Here is a 22,953-nt window from a genome sequence, read left to right on the forward strand (position 1 = left end):
AAATACGAATACATTCATGAGAAGTTCAGAGAGGGAAGAAATGCTAACTGTCCCTAGCATCAGGGCAGGGAACGCATGCTACTCCCTGCTTCTGCGTAAATATCAGAGGTCCCCAGAGCAGTGAAGCACAGTTCCGCTGGCCTTTCCCATTACACCAAATAAAACTCTTAGAAGTTAGTTATTTATTTTAATGCTTATCCTGTGCTCTGCTGCTTACCTCCTATCTCTCTAACCCAGCTCCAAGTGGGAAATGCTTGGTTCAGCCATGTGCCTGTTTGTTCTGTGAGCACCCAGCTGTAGAAAAGAAGCCATTCGTATCATCTAACGAACACGTTGGTCAGTTACAGGGGAAAAAAAAAAAAAACAAACACATTTGCTTTGGGCATAGGCTCGCGTTCATTTCAGATAAGCAGAAGTAATTTACGCTGTGACAGTAACCCCCAGCAGAGGTGGCGAGGTCACGGCACTGCTCCGTCGCCTGCCTCTGCGCACAGGGGACTTCAAAGCTTGTTTGGCGGTGGGCTGGCAGCCACGGAGGTGTCAGTCCGTCACAGTTCACGTGCTGAGCAATACCCTGTTATGCCTCTATTAGCGGTTCCAAGAGTGAATTATAAGTGTAAGGATTTTTGTGTTTGGGCTGGAATCCATAGCTGCTGGGAACGGCAGCCAGCATTACCTGTGGTTTGACCTAGCCCAGAGAGGTGCTGCTCTGGGTGGTGCCTGCAGCCATGAAGCGTAAGCCACACGGTGCTTGTTAAGCGATGAAGACACTCTGCACAGCTATGTGGATTGGACTGTAATTAATCTTGGGGATTAATCAGCTTGGAGAAGTTGATTGGTTTCTGATGGCCGATAAGTCCTGGTGCTAATCACAAGTTAATGAAAATAGCACTGAACAAAGTAGCACAGTACTGTAATAAGGTTCTCCTTTGTTCTTTATGGGACTTTATTTTTTCTTTCTATGAAATCACAACAGTGCTTAGGCTGGAACTTCATCTAAACTGACAGCAATTATCTACTACTTAACTATAAAACACAGCTGTGCCCTATCAAAAATTAAATGTCATCTGAGCATGTGCAACTGTGGAAACAACCCTCTGTCATACGGCCAGACCTGTGTGTTCAGTGCTAGTTCTGCCCCCGTCAGGTCCTGTGAGGACAGGTACCTTCTGACCCGTCCTTCCGCCAGCAGAAGGAACATCAGAAGGGCACACTACTCTTGTTTTTGGTTCCTGTCTTGCTCTTTTTACTCTTCTACTTTGTTTGCCCTTTGCCCAGCACAGCAGCAGAAAGCAAGCATAAAGCAGAGACCTGTCTGCTGCTGGCAGCTCCAGCCCCAAGCAATACCAGCCTCACCACGGCTCTTCCTTCAGGTTCTGCTGGCCTTCTCAAGGACGTGGTCAACGAGAACAGTGAAAATGGCTGGTATTCATTCCTCAGTTCCTTCCTCTGCCTCCAGAAGGGATGGGTAACTCTCTGCAGCCGAGTTTTTGAGCAGCAGAGGAAAATGTGGAAGAAGAGTTCATGTTTGTCTCTGTTGGTTGTAGAATGGTAACAGTAAAGAAACATCAACGTTTTAATTAAATGTTTTGCTGGCCTACTGGTTTTCTTGCCAAAAGACTCTTCCCTAAGTGAGAGTTTTCTTTATTTACAAACTTCCGTGACTTTTTTTTTTTTTTTCTAGATAGTTGTTTTGAAAGCATTGCTGTAGGGCACAAAACAACACGTAAAGCACTTGAGAGAACTTTAGTCAATGTTCTGCCTGCGCTGCAAGTTAAAATAGCATTAAAAAAAAAAAAAAATCCCATGTCTGTACTTAGTTAGACATCTTAATATAATCATGTCACCTTATCAAAAAAATGTGTAGCAAAGAGCTTGGAATTATAATCAGCTATTAAAACTTAACGTGTGTTAGGGGAGAAAAAAATTTCCATTACATTACATATTACTTGCACTGGTTCTCATTTTGGTATTGACAGAAGTTTGTTCTGCACGCTTCTGAATACTAGGTATTCATATGAGTTATCTCTGTCTTAATACTGTTTCGAAGTTTTTACTTGATCTTGAAAAACATTACATTATGTTTAATTTAGGGAAATGAAATTTCTTTAATTACTGTCTGTTGAAGCTATTAAAAGCTCAATTAAATTTGCAAATTCATTTTTGAAAAGCATTATCATTTTAAGATTAATAATTAAAAAAAAAAAAAAAAAAACTTGATCTGTGTGGGACTTCCTTGTTCACTAAGAGTATTCTCTTTACACTCGTCCCCTGTGAGGAAATAATATATCCAAAATGGAAAAAGAATTAGGCTGAGAACGGAGGATCAATGCCAGTCTTGGAAATTGGGCTATCAGTTGTGAATTTGAGTGAACAGCAGTTGTTGTATGATGGAGACAGGATTAAAAATAAAAAAATAAAATAAAAATCCTTGCCTTTGTTCAACTTTGAAAACGTGATCTGGAGATGATCTTTAAGAAGTTCTAGCTAATGGTGGCTGCTAGGGATGCAGGTGGTTCACCTCCATAAAGCGTGTCTGCAAATGGTGCGAGTCGCTGTGGTCGATTGGGTGTAACCCAATAGACATCTACAGGTGTGACTCCAGGAAAGGTGGTAAAAGAAAAGTCAACCATATACTTGCCTTCAGTTGATTCTGGAAGACTAGGAGTGGGTTTTGGTGTTGGTGTTGGTTTTTATTTTACTATATTTTCAATGGCAATTCCAATTTTCTGTGGCCTTTGTTGCATGTTTCACAGAATTAACGAGCTGTTGGCAGTAAGAGCTTCCTTTCTGAGGAGTGGCCATAGTTGTCGAAGGAGATGGGCAGGCAGTAGTGCTAGCCATCTAGCTCTGCGTTGAAAGGCTTTATGAATTATTCTGTTAAAAAAATCTGTAAAATAAATGTTACAACTCCAACTATATATACAGCGCTGCTCGTGTAATAGCCTGCCTAATTCAGATTAATTGTAGGCTTGCAATGATAAAGGAGCTTCAGCACAGCAGTTATTCTGTTGTACAGATGCAATTAAATCTATATCAGTGCAGCATAAATAATGCTAAATTAAGTTGCTGTCCTGCCACATGGTGGCAATTTTGAGCTACTGCACAATGAAAGGCAGCGTTACTTTATTCGGAAGTAGTAACCATACCAAGAAAGTGTTTCTAATTTACTTGAATTGCTCTGGAGCAGTGTTATCACCCAAGAATATAAAGTCTGTAAACTACTGTCACTAAAATATCACTAGTAATAATAAATGTTTCCTATCCTGCTATTCATCTCAGAGCCAAGCAAAGCCTGAAGTTTACATCTGGTAGTCACGGAACACATGCGCTACTCTGTTATGGGGCAAAAGGGAGAGATCTATCAGCATATTAAAACTTAATAGTGAAAAATAAATTATTTGCTTGAAATTACTCACTTTAACTGTGTATAAGGCAGTTTTAGGAAATGCTAATACAAATTATTTAGTGCCAATTAGATTTTCCTGGCTTATTCGGGGCAGCTTGTCATTTTGGGAGCAGAATCCTATTCCAGAGAGTCATCATTTTTTCTTACTGGAATGAAAGAGCTAGAAGATACCAGCCTAAAATTCGGAGATGCTTTTTATGCTGTTTATATCTTGCTGTTGCAGAGCTTTAGTGGGAATAAGGTTAGGAAAAATGATTACATCGTGAAATAATTGGGGAAAAAAATTAGAGATGTAACATAAGTCAAAGAATTGTCTTCTTAAGCCTCTGTGGTACAAGCCTCTATCAGATGAAAGGGTAATTCATTTTGATTACAAAGCAACGACATAATTTTACCCTTAAGTTTATTTTGAAGAGATGGGGAAATAAAGCTACCTCTCCCTCCATGAACCCTCCAAGTGCTTAAGTTATTACTGTTTATATCTTAATGCTTCACAGTGGTTTAAAAACACCTATAACTTCATCACTGGGAAAGCTTTGAGTGTTTAAGAGTATTTGTCAGTTTTCCCAGTATAGCTGGAAACATTAATAAAGGACAAAGGCATATTAACTGCCACTGTTGGAAAGTTCTGGCTTCAATAGCTGGCTGATTTAATAAAGTCTTGTTACAGTAAAATGATTCAGCTGTAAGCAGCCTGTTAAAATTGTAATAAGTACAATAAGCAATGCACTTCTTTTTTTTCTGTTCGTTGGGGTAGTGTTTTTTCATGCTGTCAAAGTCCGCTACAAGGAAAGCTGCAGTGTGCTGCAAAGTTGTTTGTCAGTGCCTTGGTTTATTTTTGCAGAGAAGTATTGATTACAGAATGAGAAACATTTGGTTTAACAGCGATCGATGAGGAGCAAACAAAGGACACTGAAGTTTCACTCATTTTAATTTGAACAAAAGTACAGTACCTGGTACAATTTATGATGGAGTAACAAATGGCATCTACTCTCTCTATTCTTATAATCATGATTCTTTCCTGTCATCTGTGAATGAAGTAAGTTTAGACAGAGGACCTTAGTCTCCTGTGAGCTGGGTTTGGGACCAGGTTGCACAAAGGGAATTTGATGGAAAGGTCCCGCCTCACGTGGGAGCCCTGGGCTTTGAGCTCTGGGTAATGGGGGTTCAGGTGTCTTCTGTGGACAAGAGGCACTTGATCAAATACTGTTTGATTACTATGTTTTATATTGGGGGAATTAAATACTCACTGCATCAGGAAAAGTTACCCTGTTAAAGTAACCAACTAAGAGATGAAGTCACAAATCCCAGTTTCCATTTCAATTAATATTTCACACTTAATTCTTGGAAAACAGAAGTGTTCCACCAGCGAGGGGATGGGGGCTAGCCCTCCTCATCCCCCTTTCCTTACTCCATGCTGTTCCATGGCTGCTGCCTGAAGAAGGCTTGCAAAAGTGGAGTGTAAGTGTCTAGCTCCTCTCAGGCAGAAGAAAAACTTAAAAGCTTTTTCTTCCTTATCTTTATGAGTATATCTTTACATTTTGAGTATGCTTTTCACCTAGTATGGAGCTACCACTATCTCTTCATGCTTCCCAGGCCATTTGCCTGTGTGTGCATAGGGACTGGAGGCAGTGATGGAAGGAAGGTCTTGGGGCAGAGAGCCCACATCTGGGTTTAGACCGATGTGACCTGTCCCAGGCTTCTTGCACATCATCTTGAACAGGCAATTTATATTTCTGTGCACACCTTCCTGACAGTAATTTTCCAAACCCTCGTATATGTTGCAGCACAGCCTTTATATTGATGAATGTCCTTATGTTTGTATCCTGCCCAGTGAGCTGGAATCCACTAATTTGGTTAAGAGGCTCCAGAGTTACCGAATGCTGATATGACAGTGATTGCAGTATGCAGCACACTCTGAACACCCCCAGCACTACTGTGTTGGTACAGATAGTCCCCAGTATTATAGCAAAATAGTGTTTCTGAGTACTTTGAATATATGTATAACAGTATTGGGCATTGACTTGCTCTAAAAACTGATTTGCAGAATTTTAATGTGCTTCTAGTTGCTATTTGTTTGCTTGTTTGTTTTTTTTTGTTGTTGTCTGCTTCCTCCAGTTGATCCTCAGGCTGGTACCATGTTTTTTTTTCCAGACCAGGCTGTGATTCTATTAAATTATTACTCTTAATGCAAGGTATCAGATGCTTATCATCAGAAATTGTATAACAACTTACAGAAAGACTCACTTCAGGTCAGCACTGACTTAGTGGTGCTGCAGACTGTATACAACAATAACAAAAAAATGTATTATTTTCTCCACCTCATTTAAATTCAGTGCAAAGTAACTGTTTGAAATCAATATTAATTATACAGAAATTGTAGCCCTCTTTAGCAAATGCTTAAAAATAGTTAAAAAATTAATGTGCAGGTTAATAGCCCGATTTAGAGCAACATTAAGCCTGTGTTAAGTATATTGATGTCGATTTTTTTTGACAAAATTGTTCTCTGATGTTAACGTGATTGGTAGTGCCATAGTAGTACCATCTTATGATACACTGGGAAAGCAATGAACAAATTCAAGAAGAAAGAGGAATCTTGCTTATCTTGCTTCTGTGTAAACAGCAGCCCATTTTACTACTTAGGAATTAATCTTAAATATGAGGGGAGGTTCCATTTGTGCCTCCTTTAAGACATCTTTCGCATTTGAGCTGAGCAGTCCTGTAACACCCGTCTGTTTGTAAGAAGGGCTAAACAGAAGAAGGAGGGGCCACTTTCTGTGGTGCTGTCGGGCTGACTCCCTTTTGAACACCTACAACCTGTACAGCACGCGTGGCATGTGTAGGCCAAATGCCTTGAGTATTTCACTTGCAGGTGTCTATAGTTTTAAATCTTGATGCACAGCCATGTTTTTAAAATAGAGATAATATTATTGATCAATGGAGTAGTATGATTTTTATGTGAAAGATAACTAGCAAAGTTAAAAATAAACTATTTTGGTGTGGTGGGGTCCTTCAACAGGACTGGGGAGAAAACAAGATGGAAAAGCTCCTGGGCTGAGGTTAGGACAGGGAGATCACATGCCAATTACCGTCACAGGCAAAACAGACCTGACTCAGGGAAGATCAATTTAATTTATTGCCAATTAAAATAGATCTGGACAGCAAGAAACAAATTTAATCCAACACCTCGGTGCCCTGCAGAGCTTTGTCCTTTCTTAAGTACGTTGAGGCGCCCCCAGGGTGCCTGAGGGGCTCAGCGAGGCCCTGTGGTGGGGCTGGAACTGGCTGGAACCGGCTGGAACCAGATGGAAGCATCTGGAACCAGCTGGAACCAGATGGAACTGCCTGGAACCAGCTGGAAGCAGCCGGAGCCAGCTGTGCCCACACAGGGCAGCCCTGGCCTCTCCTCACAGAACCCCCTGCCTACACCAAGCCGTGCAGGCCCAGCACATCTAACCTACAGAAAACCTACTTTAAGAAAAAGCGAGGCTGTTGGCATGGCATAGTAGGGTGGGGAAGGAGAAAATGTGTGTTTTTTTTTAGTGTTTTATTTATTTATTTATTTATTTATTTTTGAGTGCAAAGATACAAGATCATCAGTACTCGGGAGGGCAGTCAAGTATGTCCAGCAAAAAAAAGTAGGATGAGACTGGAGCATTTTGAAATGAGAAACCTGCTTGAGTTAGGCAAATGCTTGACCCCAGTGAAGAGAGTACTCTGGTAAGTTTTTGTCATGGTAGCCTGCTTTGAGTGACAGGACTGGATTCTGCTTGTTTTATTTGCAATAACGATTAAAGGAGTTTAACTGCAAGTCTCCACATTCAAAGGCATGACTGTTGTCCACATACAAATGTAGGGTTGATAGTGAAATAGCCATGAGTGGAAAAAAAATGGGTAAGAAGGTAGCCTTCCCATACAAAAAAAAGTCACAGTGGGTGTAAAGCTCTCACCAGAAATGAAACCCTGATCGTACAGCCCCTGCCCTGTACAACATGCCCGTGCTCTGCCTTTTGTGGCTGCCACTCGTGCTGTGTACTTTTATTTTTTGTCACTTCTCTGTTTTCCACCGGGTGTTGTAGCATTAGGGGTCATTCAAGAGCTCCAGAGCGGAGATGTTCACACTTGGGTGTAAGGTGGAGGAACCATGTCCTGACATTTGCGACATGGTCCCAGTGAATTACAGGAGATGTAAAGGCTGCATTGGGTCAGTCCTGGGGCCGAGAGCACGGCTACTAACCAGGGACTCTGAAAATAAGCTTTGTCTGTTTGTCTCTTCCTGGAGTGCTGAGGAGCAATTTGGATCTTTCTGTCAAATACATGTCCTAATTTCGGTTGAGCCATAAATAGTTTTCCTGCATTTTGTTTTGATCATGAATCTCACTCTGATTTCTTGCTTAACTTTGAGAAGACGAATTAATGTGTGGTACATGTCCCTGACTGGATGAGAAAGGAAACATTTTGACATGAACATTTCTACAGCTACACAAAAAGGAACTTGTTGACGTGCAAATGCTTGCTCACGAGCATAATGAGCAGCTAGTGAAACTCAAATTGCTCACACGTTCATGAAAAAGTAATTACAAACAGTACTTTTTCAAGTGTTAAAATATTATAGTACTTAACACAAAAGTATTGGTTGAGCTTGCTAACCCTGACTTTCAGTCTAGTTTGTTCACTTGAAATTTTTGCATATTTGGAAAGCTACCAGAGATCTGACAGGGAGATGTGATGAAAGTGAGGCTATCTGGAGAGGCTGAAAAAGGGGAAACGAGAGTGAGGTAAGGGTTATACTTCTAAGAGGAGAAGGTTATAGCTGTGCGAGGAGAGGCAGCAGGGAAAAGTTTGAGCAGAGCTCGTGGTGAGAAGAAGCTGCAATTAAAGAAGAATTGACAAGTGGGAATACATATCACTTCATTTGAAGATAGCAACGATGTTTCTGGTGTTAAAACATATTGATGTTTCACAACACTTTCTTTTTTATTTAACCTTTTCTTCACGTTGCATGCTAATCGTATCCCTTTCCAGTAAGCATACATTCAGTATAATAACAGGAACCACTTCTGGCTAGTTCATTTCTTTTCACACACCTTTATTTTGCACAGGAATAAAGTGGTTTTAGCACAGATGAGTTTATAAAGGGTGTTATGACAACGCAAAATTTCTGGAGAATTCAGGGTTGTAGTCTACTTCCAGGGACAAAAAAAAAATCTGTGTTTAGCCTGGCCTTTCAGTGCATGAGGTTCACTTCTCTCTTTTGACTCTTCATTATGGCTTCTATGTGTTTGAATAAAAATGTAGTCACCTTTCCTTGTAGATAAGATCGCTGTTGCTGGGAGCTGCTTACTGTACGTAGAATGTGTGAGTGTTTTTTGTCCTAGAGACTGAAAACTCTCTAAGTGTGGGTGGTGTCTTACTTGTTTTTTCTCCCTTTGGACTCTTTAGTCTTCTCATTCATATGGGAAATTTATTGTAGTTGGGAAGAGAACCTACAATTTCAGGGTCATACGTTAGTACTTTTGTTTCTGGTCTTGTAGAGAGTCTTGTGATTTGCTTGTTATTCATCCCATACCCTCAAAGAAGCATAAGCTTTGTACAGCAAGTTGCTCATATAACTAATACTGTGTCGTGATGCTGGCCCTTGAGGTGACTGAATAAAGACTGGACATTTAACTCAGTCCAGAAGCTCCTTATGCTAAAACATTTAATTCCTATAATATTATTGTTCTTGATAGGTGCATTTGTTACTGCATTACAGATAATTTTCTTAAGGTAACTCCCACATCCTTTTCTCTTCTTACTCTTCCAAAAAAAAGAAAAAAATCCTGTGGATGTGCTGATCTTTTTGTGTAGGATGATAATGCAGACTTTCCCACCTGAAAATACGAAGTAAGTGGTAGCAACAGCATTCTCTGAACTATCAGCAAGAGGTAAATGAAACCTTGAGATAGCTTACGCTGCCCTTCGACCTGTAGGGGACAGTTTGAATTTGTGAATCTCTGCTGTATATTCTATGTTCTGCTAGAAATTGGTTTTGTGGTTAGTGGCAACATAGCTGAGATGCACAGAGATGCAGCACAGTCATTCTGCAGGGCAGCATCAGCGAAGCTGTACACAACTTAGAAAAGATCCGGGCAGTGATATGGAAGAAAGGACATTCATCTGCTTTTTGAAGTATCATATTTTGGTAAGAAACGCTGTGAAGTACCCAAAATATTCACAACAACTGTATTTCTCTGTAGTCCTCCCCGTGGAGATGTGGCTTTGTACCTAATATAGAAAGAAGGTTTATCCAAGGACCAAGAGCATGGCCAGTGTAGCAGACACACGGAGGTTGGTGCTGTATCAGAGGAAGATCATTGTGGCAGTAATGACGCTGGATGAGTGCAGAAGACATGGCCGAATCTCTGTTCTTCAGCGTGTAACCCAGTGGAGCTGTTCCTGCATCACGAGGCTCAGGCACAGCCTGGTGCTTTGAATTAGCTTGGGCACTCAGAGCAGTTCCTCCAAGGTGGCTTATCAGTTACTGTAGGGACAGTTATTGGGGTTTAAGTCCAATTTCTGTAGTCTTGTAAACTTGTCTTAAGCACTGATTAGTAACCATGCCTTTCTCCTGGGTCATTTTCTATGCTATCCTCTGACTCCCTGCAAGCTCCAAGTGTCTCCTTAGCAGCAGCGAAATACATCTATTAGAAGAGTGTTCAGCAAGGGCCACTGGAACAGCATAATCTTAAAAATTGGTGTTGATGAAATCAAATCTCAAGAAAGTCTAACTGTTTTTAATAATATTCTCATATCACTGGCCCGAGTTACTGTTCATGGGACAAATTCTCTTTCTCGAAGGTGCTGTGTGTCTTCTTCTTGGTGCTGAGCACTCTGCTCTTTTCATTTTAGCAGGAACAAAGGATTACTCAGCACCTGTCAGAACGTGGTTATGTAACCGTAAGAACAGAAATGAGATAGTTTAGTTAGAACAATATCTTTATTTTCCAATAATTTGTTTCTCATTTTGCAGTTTTACATTTTCCAGATATTGTGTGTGACTTAATAGACAAACCCCCTCTATTCTCTGAGTAATTCCCCATATTTTTGCACAAGTATGTGGATATTTCATTTAATCCTGTGCAGCCTCCCTTTGTGGCATCTGCTTATTTATCACTGTCTTTAAGATCCCTTTTCCACTTGGTAATGTTCTTATTTTTGGTCCCTTGGTTACCACTATTATAAATTATTATCCAGTAAGATTTATAGCTGTAAGACTTGTACAAATCTTACATACAATCTACGTACAATCTGTACATATCTCTCCCATTTAATGGCTTAACACTAAGATGCCTTTGTTATTTTCTAATGAAAATGTATGTATAATTTCTAGATAGTTTTTTGCAGGTATGTCATGAAAATTTAGGTCAGCAATGGAACTCCATTAGAATGTCAGACAGGCTACAAATCGCAATTCACCAAGCACACAGAAATTTTTTAAAGCATATAGGTGGTGCATCCAGGATAACTTTACAGTAACTTAACCTTTTCTTAGGCAACTAACGCCTTCGTTGGAGGAGTATAATGCAGTACCATGTTAATTGCTTTTTTTTTTTTTTAAATTGACTTTTTATCCCATTTAAACGCACAAGGATAAATTTAATTTAATTTAATTTAATTTAATTTCTGTGTAACAAGGTCACATGGAAAAGGCTGTGCATATATATTTTTTAAATTAAATTAACATTTTTTATAACTTTTCAGTTTGTTCTACTCCTCCTAAATCACATGTAGCTACTTTTTAATAGAGTTTTGAAATCAGTAGGATGCTTTTCTGTGATGTTTTTGTATCTGGATCTGAAGTTTAAAAAAAAAAAAAAAAAAACAACAAAAAAAACAGATACTCCAAGACATATGTCGATATATCCAGGTAGCACAGTATACTTGTTCCTGTAGTTCAAGAATTAGCAACAAGCATAATCTATTTGCCTTTGAGAACTAGCAGTAAAATTAATGGCATTTTTATTCCTCTAATTGTTTGTTTAGATTCCCAGTTTTTACAGACATATTCATATGTTTGTCATAGTATTTCTTTATATAGACTCAAATAGACTCTGTCCTATTCATAGGAATCCTGCCCCTTATTTTTTGGTTTTGTTTATTTGTTTTGTTTTGTCTTATTTTTCTGGTTTGCTTACAGCAATACCAGGGCTGTAGAATCTTGTCCTTCTCTGTTCTTGAGACTGAATCATTAAGGGATGGGTGCAAGTTGTCATCATGACTTGATTCAGGCTTCCTGTATCTATCACCAAGCAAGATAGATCACAGATCTTAAATATTTTTGCGAAATTTATTTTGAGTCGAGGTGAAGAAAAAGCACTTGGAAGGAGAGGATGGTGTTTGGTTTTAAATAGCTTTTAAGCTGACTTCAGTAAGTCTGAGCTATGTAAGTGTAGCTCATTGTGATGGGGATACTCTGAAAGGCTCTCAATCCCTCATTTGTTATTCTGTGTATTATTGCCATTCCAAAAATAAAATAAAATGATTGGACTGCATAGTTGAATATCTGATTATTTTTACCAAATTAAATATAAAATTTATCCTAAAAGTGTTTTACATGTACAATTAATAATAACTTTCTATGGTCTTTCAGCGTGAGAAACTGATACATGAGTTGGAGGAAGAAAGACATTTAAGACTTGAGAGTGAAAAAAGATTACGGGAGGTAACACTGGAGTCAGAGCGTAGCAGAGCTCAGATGCGTGGGCTACAAGAACAGTTTTCCAGGTATGTTGCATAAATAAATTACGTTCAAAATAAGGGAAGAACAAACTTTGATTCAAAAAGACTGATCAAACCTCTTCATAGCTTGAATGGGTGGAATCTAAGGCAAAAAATGCTTTCACTCTGAAGTTCTGTAAACACAGCAGGATTTTGTCAGAATGACTGTTGTGACTGTTCTACATGAGGTAAAATTTAAAAGGCTTATGCCATTTTTCACTATAATGGTGAACATTTTAATTTCCAGGATTTTGTATTGGTTAGAATTCCCGGTAATATTCTAAGATGTACAGGTCTTCACTTCTCAAAATAAGTCCATGTTTGGTTGCTTTTCTGTTAACCAACAGCAGTGGTTTTGATCAATCTCAATAATGACAAAAAAGTGATGCCTTTTACCAGCTGGGTAATCATTCTCCTTGGACAAGCTCAGTGCCTCATCCTGCATTTACTGGAGCAGAGTGTTGTGCTAGGGCAGAGCTCCACGTACAAGGGAGCCAGCCTTGAAAGGGGGATGGAAGACAAACTGTTAATTCAGATGGCCACATTAAGGATTGGAGTTCTTTATTGTTTTTATGAGGCATGATGAGATCTTGTACATCATATAGAATTTTTTATTGTTTTTGTCACGTGAACAGAAACAAAACAATCAAACCAGAATTGAAAGAGACAATGGAATTTTATGTTATATATTTTCCATCAAGATCCAGTATTTTAACTCACTCCCTCAGGTCTCCTTCCCTTAGGCCCCCAAATCATTGAAAAGTTCAAGTTCAGTTTCATATGATGAAAACAAGCTATGGGATGTGTTTTTTCCTTTGGTTGTTGTGTGTGTGTGTGTTTTGTTTTTTTTTAAGGCTTTCTTTTTAAAAAATTTTTTTAGTTCTTGGGGTTTTTTTTGCTCAGTGTCTGCCATGCTGATCCTCTATCTGAGATTGGGTTTCTAGGCAACAACAAAAAAGCAGTTAATAGCAATAAAAAAATTTGGTCTGATCTGTTATTTTGTTTTTGGAAAAATTCCATTAATGTTCTTTAGATTTAAAAGTGTTCAGAGATATTTGAAATTCTTTCTCAAAAAATGTTAAAGATGTTCTTTTTCTTTTTTCTTTTTTTTTTTGATTGCTGTTTTTCTGTGATTTTTGTTTTCAATTTTTATTTATTCTGATCAGGGTCTCTGTATAATATACACAAATTAAATACACCTGTACTCTTGTTTAGAAAATGTTGTTATATATTAATCTTTGTTTATGGATAAATTTCTTGAGGTGCTTATTTTAGAACAATAATTACAGTCACAATAATTAGAAACCTTTGAAATAAACTTTTTAAGTTGGTGCAGTCCTGATTAAGAAAAAGGAAGGAACGAGGTGAGAGGAAACCAAACGGTTTCCAGAATAATGTGTCCAGTAACTTGGTAAAATTTTATCTGTTGCATATTCGTATCTTTTCAGGATAAAGCTTCATTATTCCTGTGAAACTATGGTAGCCTGATTCTTTTCTACAGTATTTCTGAAAAGAACTACTGTATTATTAGTTAGGATCCCTGAAGTCCACTATCTTCAAATTAATCCATTCTTTTTCTTCTATTATTTTATTTTCAGTCTAGCTTGCTCTATCTATAAAGAAGCAGAGGGATACAAGCTCTTTGGATTAAAGCTGTTTGTCTCTTTATTTTTGTATCTCTGATTTAGATAAAGGTGAATACAGTCTAAATCAGTGTTACGTTCCGTATAAGACTGTCTGCACGTTAGCTATATTAATTGAAGACAAACTTAAATACCACTTTTCATTAATAGCACCTGAGGTTGGCCCTGTTATTGCCTGTGATGAAAACTGCCATGGGCTTCGTTGTGCTGATTTTATTTTAGTGTAGACCACGGCTAGGAAGAGAATGCCTCACTTAAACATACTTCAGTTGCTTTTAAAACCTTGTGTTTGTCATTATGAATATTAGTGGTTACTTTTTCTTATATTTAGTAGAATATTAAGGTACAGAACTTCTCCTTAAATGAGAGTGTTTTTCTCACCCTGTTTGAGCAAGTAATGGCAACAGGACAATCTTGTGTTCTTTGGAGATTCTGTGTTGTTTGAAGGATATGAGGCTTTTTTCTCCAGTTTGAGCGTAGTTAAATGGGACAAGACAGGTGGTGATAGGAAATATTAAAATTAAGCAAATAGGAAGTACTTTAGAAGAAACTGGCCAGAGAATAATACTCGGCCCAAATGTTTGGGATTTCAAATGAAGATAGACCAAAGTAAGAACATGTATTAAAGCATAAATCTTTTAAATCTGCGTAAGTCCTGAACTGTGTTCATTTACATGTAGTGCAGTTGGTTAAGCTGTGATTTGGAGGTGTTTCTTTGCATCTCAAATATTTTATTTGAAAGAGTGATACATAATGGTTTGTGGATAGTGGCTGCCTGTGGCAGGGGGGGTGGAATTAGGTGATCTTCCAGGTCCCTTCCAACACAAACCATTCTGTGGTTTCCATGATTCCACGACTCTATGAAAGCTGTAAGTTGACCTTTCTCATCAGCCAAGGAAAGCTGCTTGTTCCACGCTGAAATTGTGTGAAGACTTCAGTCTATCAAATAAGCATCTAGTTTGAGATTGAGGAATTCAGAACACAAGGGTTTTTTGTCTGATTTTTTTTTGTTGTTGTTTAATTGATTGACGCTTCTGTTCTTACCAAGTAAGCAGTATTCCAGGCTAAGAATCTGAAGTAAATCGAAGTTCTCTTTCTTAACATCTATATAAATCTGCCAGAGCCTTAAGATGACACGGTGGTTAGTTTGATAAATATGTGACAGTTACACAGAAGAAGAAAGAGCATTTAAAACCAAACTTATTTTCCAGAATTCCATTGTGGTGTATCCATGCTGTTTTAAATTTGTCTTCTAATTTTATTGGAGGGGAATGTATTGGAGGTGCGCAAAGGTCCTGAAAAAAATATATTTAATGCTAAAACTAGGATTTTACGCTCTAGTTGAATGCAGTTATTTTTTCATTGCCTTAGTATAATCTCACCTTGAAGTGAAATCTTTGATGTTTTCTCTCTTAAACCACAGAGATCTGTTGCTTTACTACAACTACTCTGTTACTATATAAGGCCCTTTTTGGCATGGCAGTGTATAGATGAACGTTGCTTAAACGCACAATGACTAACCCAATAAATACCTATCACCCAGTTCCTTCCAAGATAGTGTCACGTAGTCCAACTTCTCCGTTTTGACTATTGGCATCTCTCATGCATATACTGACAGGTTAGCATTCGCGATAGGATTATGCCTGCTGTCTCTTTATCCAGCTCTGGAAGAAATTGGGTCAATTCTTCTCGATGTATTTTATTTTATTTTATTTTATTTTATTTTATTTTATTTTATTTTATTTTATTTTATTTTATTTTATTTTTTATTTTATTTTATTTTATTATTATTTTATTATTTTTTTATTTTATTTATCTTTGATGGCTCACAGTTTAACATCAGCTCCTCCTTGGACGTGTTCCTTTTTGGACATTAGAGAAGAAAATGCAACCACTGCGTCTTGTGTATCTCCTTGTTCTTAGATTCAACTGTGCTTTTCCTAATTTCAGCATCTTCCTACAGCAGTAGGAGCAGAAACACAACAACCCTGCCCGAAGCAGTAGTGATTTATAGTTTCACTCTAAAAAGCACACTGATATACGCAATATAAATTGATTACATTTCTCTGCTATATATCAGTAAGTAATACAAATTGGTTTTTGTTGAGTGCATACAGTAGATGTGACTCCAAACTGGGATTAAATGGTAAAGCAGTAAAAGAAGTAGCTTTACTTAAGTTATTTTGATTAGTGTTTTGGTCTAAATGGAACCAGTTTAATAGAGCACACCATTGCAAAGTATATCTTTAAACAATAATTGAGGAAACTGGTATCAAATCTTTAAAATCCCTTTTGGGTAAATTTAAAAAATTCTTTCAGTTAAGACGATGTTGTTTATAGGTATCAATGCCTGTGACTGGAAAGCTGCCTCAGGCTTTTAGGAGGAGATGTTACTGGAATAGTAGGAAATGATCCTTGTTTGGTCTGTCAGAGTCCTGCAAATGGGATGAGTGTAATTCTCATTAGACCATATTTCAGCATTCCCTCACGTCAGTGTTGGCCTGTCGCTTCTGACGAGGGGAAACGTGACTCCTACAAACCTGATAACACTTTGTGTGAAAGGACTGTGTGTCCATTATTTTGAGCATAGCCTACATGCTTTTCTCCAACTATTTTTAATTCCTCTTGCTCTATTCAGGCTTGTCCACAGGTGAGTGGAGATGGTAACTGCTTTCCTAGCAATTGCAACAAAGAGATCTTTCCCATTTCCAGCATCATCACATCACCATTTCTAACCCTGTCACATCTGCTTGATGTGAGAGTGCGAGAGGTCACCACCTGCTTGCGCTTCAGAGAGGCCTTACTGCCATGACTGGTAGTCCATGTAGAGCAGAGATCATTTCTGAGAGCATAAACCAGCAGAATGTATCTGTAGCTCCTGTGGTCGGACAGTTTGTCTAATGCCCATTGAATGCCAATTTAAACCATTAATAGCATTTCAGTCTTATTTCTGGGTGATTAAAATGCTCTCCTGGCAGCAATTTATGCTATTCCTCTGATTTTCTCATAGAAGGGATGAATAAAATACTGCGTAGGAATTCGTTCTTTTTCTCAGAGAAGTATCACAGGAGGAGCTGTCTGCAGTCTTCCTCTTGTTTGTGTAGTTCTGCAGAAATCTCTTGTCCTCCCCGAGTGGCCTGAACAGAAGGTTGTTGGGGGCCAGGCGGTCACAAAGATAGCGTTTGTATCAAAGGCTGGCCTTGTCATACTGCCTCACAAAACTGAGGCATTTAGGTACCTCTGGATTTCACTAGATGTGACTGTGAAATGTCATGTAGACATGCAGGGCGCTGGGCAGGGTGCTGGGCAGGGTGCTTTCGCTGGAGGGGTGCTCAGCTCTTGGCTCGCCTTGCTAAGCCTCAGGACGTGGTATGAATAGCATTTTACTGGGGCTTTGACCTAATGCTTAGGATATCGATCTGGACTTTTTATTAGAATTGACAGAGTAAAAGGATGAAGTTTCTTTTAGATTAACACTGATGGGGTGAGCATATTAATATTTTTATTTATGTGCATGTACAACCCTTAGGTACATATTTCATCCCTAATCGTTGCTCAGAAGTGTCAAGCACTGTTTTAAGTAAGATCAAGGAGCTTTTGTGTGAATAGTTTTTATGTGGCAGAAAATAAAAGAATGGTTTTACCAACCCCCTGAACTTGAGTCTGAAGAGGAGGTCGCCTTGAGTTGTATAGGAGTTTTGGTCCCATTTCACAGGCTAGTCTGGACTAAACATTGTAGTGTCACATTGTTTTACCAACAGGAAGAAAAAAGGGATTTTATAACTTCTCATCAAGCTTCATTTTTTATCTAAATACTGTAGTTTTGAAGGTACATACTCATGAGGAATATCTTCGTAGAGTTTATTACCTCAGTTTCCTTCAAATTCTCATTCTGATGTTCAAAACCATCTGGTTGAGCTACACATATTTTCATAACGAAGTTGAGAAAGAAAACAAGCAATGAGGTCAGAGTGACCGTAGAATACTGAAGAATCTGTAAACTCAAAACACAGAAGTGAGAGAAGGAGCAAAAGTTCTAAGAGACTACATTGTGCGACATACATTGACATACGTAACACTTCTAGAGAGCAATGGATTGCTTTGCTTCAGACATTATTGTAGACACATGGAGAGGTATGTGGAGATCCTGAACTTCTGTGGACTCTTCAGGCACTGAAGCTACATTAAGAGGAAGCTTTATTTTAGTACCCCAACACAGTAGTAAATCAGGTGGTGAAGTTTCATGACAATTCTTAGTTGAAAGACCCCTCTCTCAAGGGTTCCAGGTAAGTAGGTAATCTTTGTCTTCACAGAAAAAAAAAAAAAGATGGTTATCTGTGTGCTCAGAAAATCCTGATTTTGGTTTGTATTTGTATTCTGACAGTATGCAATACAAGTATGCATACTTGTATTTATGGACAGTTGCATCTATTGCCTGTTTATTAGATTTATCAGAGCATGAAATGATACTGTTTCCTCTGTTCTCCTATGTAGTGCTACACTTTAATAGGACATTGTATTGTGTTGTTTTTTTTTCTTTTCCTTTGCATAATGTAGTAGATAAGCACCAAACTAGTAGTAGACTGTTTACCCTGTCTAGGGTAAAGACAGGTAAAGAAAAACCTATCAAAAATTCAAGACATTAAAATTTGCACTCCAAGCTAACAGTAGGTTACCATACGTAGGTCCACACAAAGCATGTTATCCACTCTACTCCTTGCTTTTATGTGACAGAAAGCTGGTTTGAATGTTCTCCTCATTCCCCATACCATGGTCATCAATAAAGCAGGACCTACCTGTGTTAGGCAGTGAGTGGTTTGTAGCCATAATCTCTCTTGTTATGTGGCTGTTTCATTCCCAAAGTGAGATCCTCACTTATGCTGAAGAAAACTCCTGGAAGCATATTCCAAATAATATTGTAAGTGCAGGGATTCGTGTGCAGATTATGTGATTGGGTTTACAGACCCTTTTATGTCAGAGGACAGAGAAAACCTCTTTTGGGTGAAATTGCAGACTCCCTTGTTACTGCTGTTTAAAGAGATTAAGGTTCATGTTTGCTGTTTATGTACTGTAAAATCCTCTACCTGTTGAAGTTCACAGCTCTGTGCATTTTATTTTGCACAATAATAGGTATATTTCTTGCAGATATTCCTAGCTACAGATAATTCTCGGTTGTAAAACATGTTTACATTTATGAAAGGAAAGTGCTGATATAGGAGCTAAGTACTATTACGGAGTAATGCTGCTGCCTAAATGCTGTGCAGTCGTGGATGGTAAGATGTTTCCAAAGGTAGGACCTGTGGCTGTCAAGAGAGCTTACACTTAGTACTAGTTTGCTGTTCTTATGGATATATTTTTACAGTTGCATTGAAACAAGCAAGTACAAGTACTGACAGCTTCTTTACTGTGGATCTCGTCATTACTTTGGTTTCTTTTGAGCTTGTGAAAGCAGGAAGGTCACAGTTACCGTACATGTTATTCTGCAATTCCTTGATGCAATATAAAAGGACTATTCAAACCAACACACTCCTCCACATATTTAATAAAAAGATTTCTGTGCTAGACATGATAGATACTTTAATTCCAAGGACCAGCAGAAAGATCAGCACATCTGCGAGGAAAAGATCTGCAAAGATCAGCAGAAAATGATTTGTTTTCCTTAGGTTTAGTTTTTCCTTTAAGTCAAGCCATTTCATACTAGAAAGTATCTTCTTAAAAGAAGAACATCTCTTAAAAGGCTTTCTTTTAACATGATATTGTAAATTCAGAGCCATTTTTCAGGAAAGAACCTGCCCTAATTAAGCTGGAAGATTGTCATCACTTTTTATTCATACCTTACCTTGGTGTGCCCATGCATGATTATCCCCTTACACAAAAGACTAAACTCCTTCATACTTGACATCTCTTTTTTATTTGGAAGTATGATTGACATATGTATGTACATATATATACATGTATATATTTATATTTGCATATATAGCTAAGGCATCTTTGCAAAGATTATAAAAGAATTAGAAGTGATTATAAACAAAAAAGCATGTGCAAGATATGAAACAGAAGAGCATATAATAGATGTGAAAGCAGGAATGCTTAGCAGCTGTTCTGTCTTAGTCTTCCCTGAAGGAAAGTAACAGCATAAACACACCAATAAAGACCAGCAAGGATGATCGGAGATTGCAAGATGGAATGTGGAAGAAAACTAGTTAAAGAATTAAGATAACAGAAGTGGGTTCCGTGGAGCCAGGATTTCTTGATTGTACTCACAGGCATCACCCATACCCAAACCATCACTGACAATTATGTGTGTAGGCAGTCTGGAGAACGAGTGAAGTCCCAAAGGAGTGTTATTTACTTGTATATAAATAAGGAATTGTGCACAGAAGATTAGACCGATTTGCAGTTTATAAAATTCAGATATGGTTCCACAATAATATTCATAAAGAAGACAAAACAATTATGGTCCCAGTGCTCAGTTCAGTTGCTTGTGCTCTGATAAGTAGATTTGGAGAAACTCTTCTAGTGTGTTTCTTTTTTTTTTTTTTTTTTTTTTTTTTTTTTTTTGTCTTAAATGTACTCATACAGGAAGTGCCAAGGTTAGCAATGCTCTGTAGTGTGTCTCTCACATCACTTTTGAAGTTAGAACACGGCTAGATTCAGGCACTCAGTCCTTAGTGGTGGCTAGAGATATCTGCTCCGGGAAAGCTTTTTCTTGATGGAAAAAATTGTGATGTTCCCATGTCCTGAGGTGTGAGGTCAATCCCTTACTTGTCTCATTAGGAACTCCTGCCAACTCAATGTATTAGAATAATTTTTCATTGTTTGGAGAAGACATAATAAGCAATATATTTACAGGTGACAAGCTTCTGTCTAGATTGCAGTCATAAATCTATAAATCACCTTTGTGTGTTTGTTAAAAGTTCAGGTGTGCTTTAAAAATATCAACATGGGAGATCGCCTTGGCTTGTATATTGTGCATATTTAATTTTGTATATTGAGTATATAACTCTGTTAATTCTGTATGCTAACTTCCTCTTTGTTAATGGACTTTACTATTTATATGCTTTGAAGAAGTGAGTAGTAAAGAATGGCTTCATATAATCTTGAAGTTCCTAGGTTTCAAAAAACAAGGCCTTTCCTTCAATAAAGAGCTTTTAAAAATATCAGTAATGCTTTCTGGCATGATCCCTACCAAAACAGTAAGAGTGAGTGTGAAGCTGCAGTGGGATGGAAGTCTTCAACAGAGTGTTTTACTCAGCATGTAAAAGCCAGATCCACCTTTTTGAACCTGAAAGTGGAAAAAATCCCTACTTTAGATTATATGTGTACCTCTGTCCTTGAAAAGGATTATCTTCATTTCATACTACCTGTATAACAAAGGAATATTCAAAAGGAAATGGACGGAATACCTGTGAGAGAAAGACAATGTAGTGATAAAGATCTTGAATCCTTACAGTAGAATATATTACAGTCACCTTTGAGGCAGCATTCATTGACATTTTTGAATTCAGTAATTCAAAGAGATCTGTTTAAATGAAGATCATGTCCTGTTAAAATGATTAGAGAAGTTAAACTAGACAAAGCAAACAGCGAGAAAAAAGCAGGCAGAGAGCAGATGTTACTTTAGGGTCTGTCACGGATGATTGCGGTAAGTTTAAAGGATGTCTTTTGAAAAGCATCAGTCTGGTTTGAGCTGCAGGATTGTCTCCTGGAGTTGTTTTTCTACACCAATACGATAGTCTGTCCTTAAGGTCTTTTTTCCTTACAGCGCTGTCCAGTGGTGCCTTTTATTAGATACCCTTTTCCTAGGAATGAAGAAAACACAAAATGGAAAGCACAAGACTGTTTTGACAATTTCCATTGCCTGTGCCCCTCACAACTGGCCATCTTACACTCTCCGTGCGTACTTACACTTACTTCTTGCCACGTGTACATGTGCCACCTATGCTTTGAGACTCATTTCTTAATAGGGCGGGCAGTTCTCCTGGAGAGTCAAAAAGACAAGCATTCCAAAAATCAATATGTAGAATGCTGGTTGAGACTGGTCGTCTGATTGCATGATTAGATTTAAGTTTACTGCTCAGATAACATGGATTTATCCCATTTTAATTTACTGAGCCCGTCACACTTGTGGTTCCTTTTGTCACTTGATAGTGAACCTATACTTGAAAGTGGTAACTGGTGTGCAACAGTTTATAGACTGTTTTTCTTTACTAGTGCTTCACAGAGAAATGTGAGTTTATGATCAGGATTTTTGTGGTGGTTGTTTTTCTGGTAGGTGCTTGAGGTGGCTTGTATTAATAATTCTCCTGTCCTATAAAATTTGTGTTGTAAACTCTGAATATATCATTAATGGGCAGTGGAGCATATTCAGATTGATGGTGTTAGGTACAGTACAAATTAAATTATGAGGGAATATTATGATTAAAAAGCTGACATAAAACTAAATGATCTTGATAGTGATGCTTCGCTTTTATGAGCGTGATTGGAGTTCTTCAACAGACCGTTGGTTGACTGACTCCAAATTTTACCTTTACAATCTTACAACAAACTAAGAAGGAGAAGCCTGCACTTCCTTTCTAATTGCAAGCAGATGTAAATCTGATCCAGAAAAGTGCTCAGCCTTTTTAAGGTACTCGTGTGCATTCTGCTCTCATTGAAATCAGGAGGAAAAAAGTACTTCAGGTACCCTTGAGGAGTTTGTTGCCTTACATCGTACAGATGTGCAGATTTGTGCTGCAAGATATAGTAACATGAAATCCTGGATGTTACCTCTCAGCATAGAATAATAGGTGAGTGCTTTGTCTTGTAGGGATCTCGAAACAAGTTTTCTCATGTGTGTATGAGGCCTAGAGGAGAAAAGGGCTTTCTCCAAAGAGCACGGAAGTGGCACAGGTGGCAGAATAATCGAGAAATGTGCACAAACACCTGCCCAACATCATGTTGCCTGTTCTACCCAAAGGTGGGCCCTGTAGGCTGGGCTATTCACTCTAGTCAGTGACAACCTGTTGTAGAGTCTTTACTCACAGTTTGCTCAGCCAATTCCTACTGCTGCTGTGCAAGTAAGCAGCTGGTCTCTGAACATGACCAGTACGGAATTTGTAAATATAATCAGTTTGTCATCTTGCTCTGCATAACCTCTTA

General features: G+C 38.3%; 1 protein-coding gene across 18 annotated transcripts in view; it reads left to right on the plus strand.

The window, feature by feature from the left end:
- The window catches only part of NCKAP5 (NCK associated protein 5), a 435,525-nt gene that overhangs the window by 235,408 nt on the left and 177,164 nt on the right, over positions 1 to 22,953 (plus strand). For 15 of the 18 annotated variants that reach the window (XM_084524282.1, XM_084524281.1, XM_084524266.1 and 12 more), the window contains one exon: positions 12,042 to 12,175. The exons of 2 other annotated variants lie outside the window; for them this stretch is intronic. In XM_084524282.1, the coding sequence (XP_084380408.1) occupies positions 12,042 to 12,175 (134 nt within the window). Of the gene's footprint in view, positions 1 to 7,023; positions 7,130 to 12,041; positions 12,176 to 22,953 lie in introns of those variants that run through there. One more of the 18 variants, XM_084524269.1, reaches the window with a different exon arrangement.

Source organism: Aythya ferina (genome assembly GCF_964211825.1).
Source record: "Aythya ferina genome assembly, chromosome: 6".
Taxonomy (NCBI): Eukaryota; Metazoa; Chordata; class Aves; order Anseriformes; family Anatidae; genus Aythya; species Aythya ferina.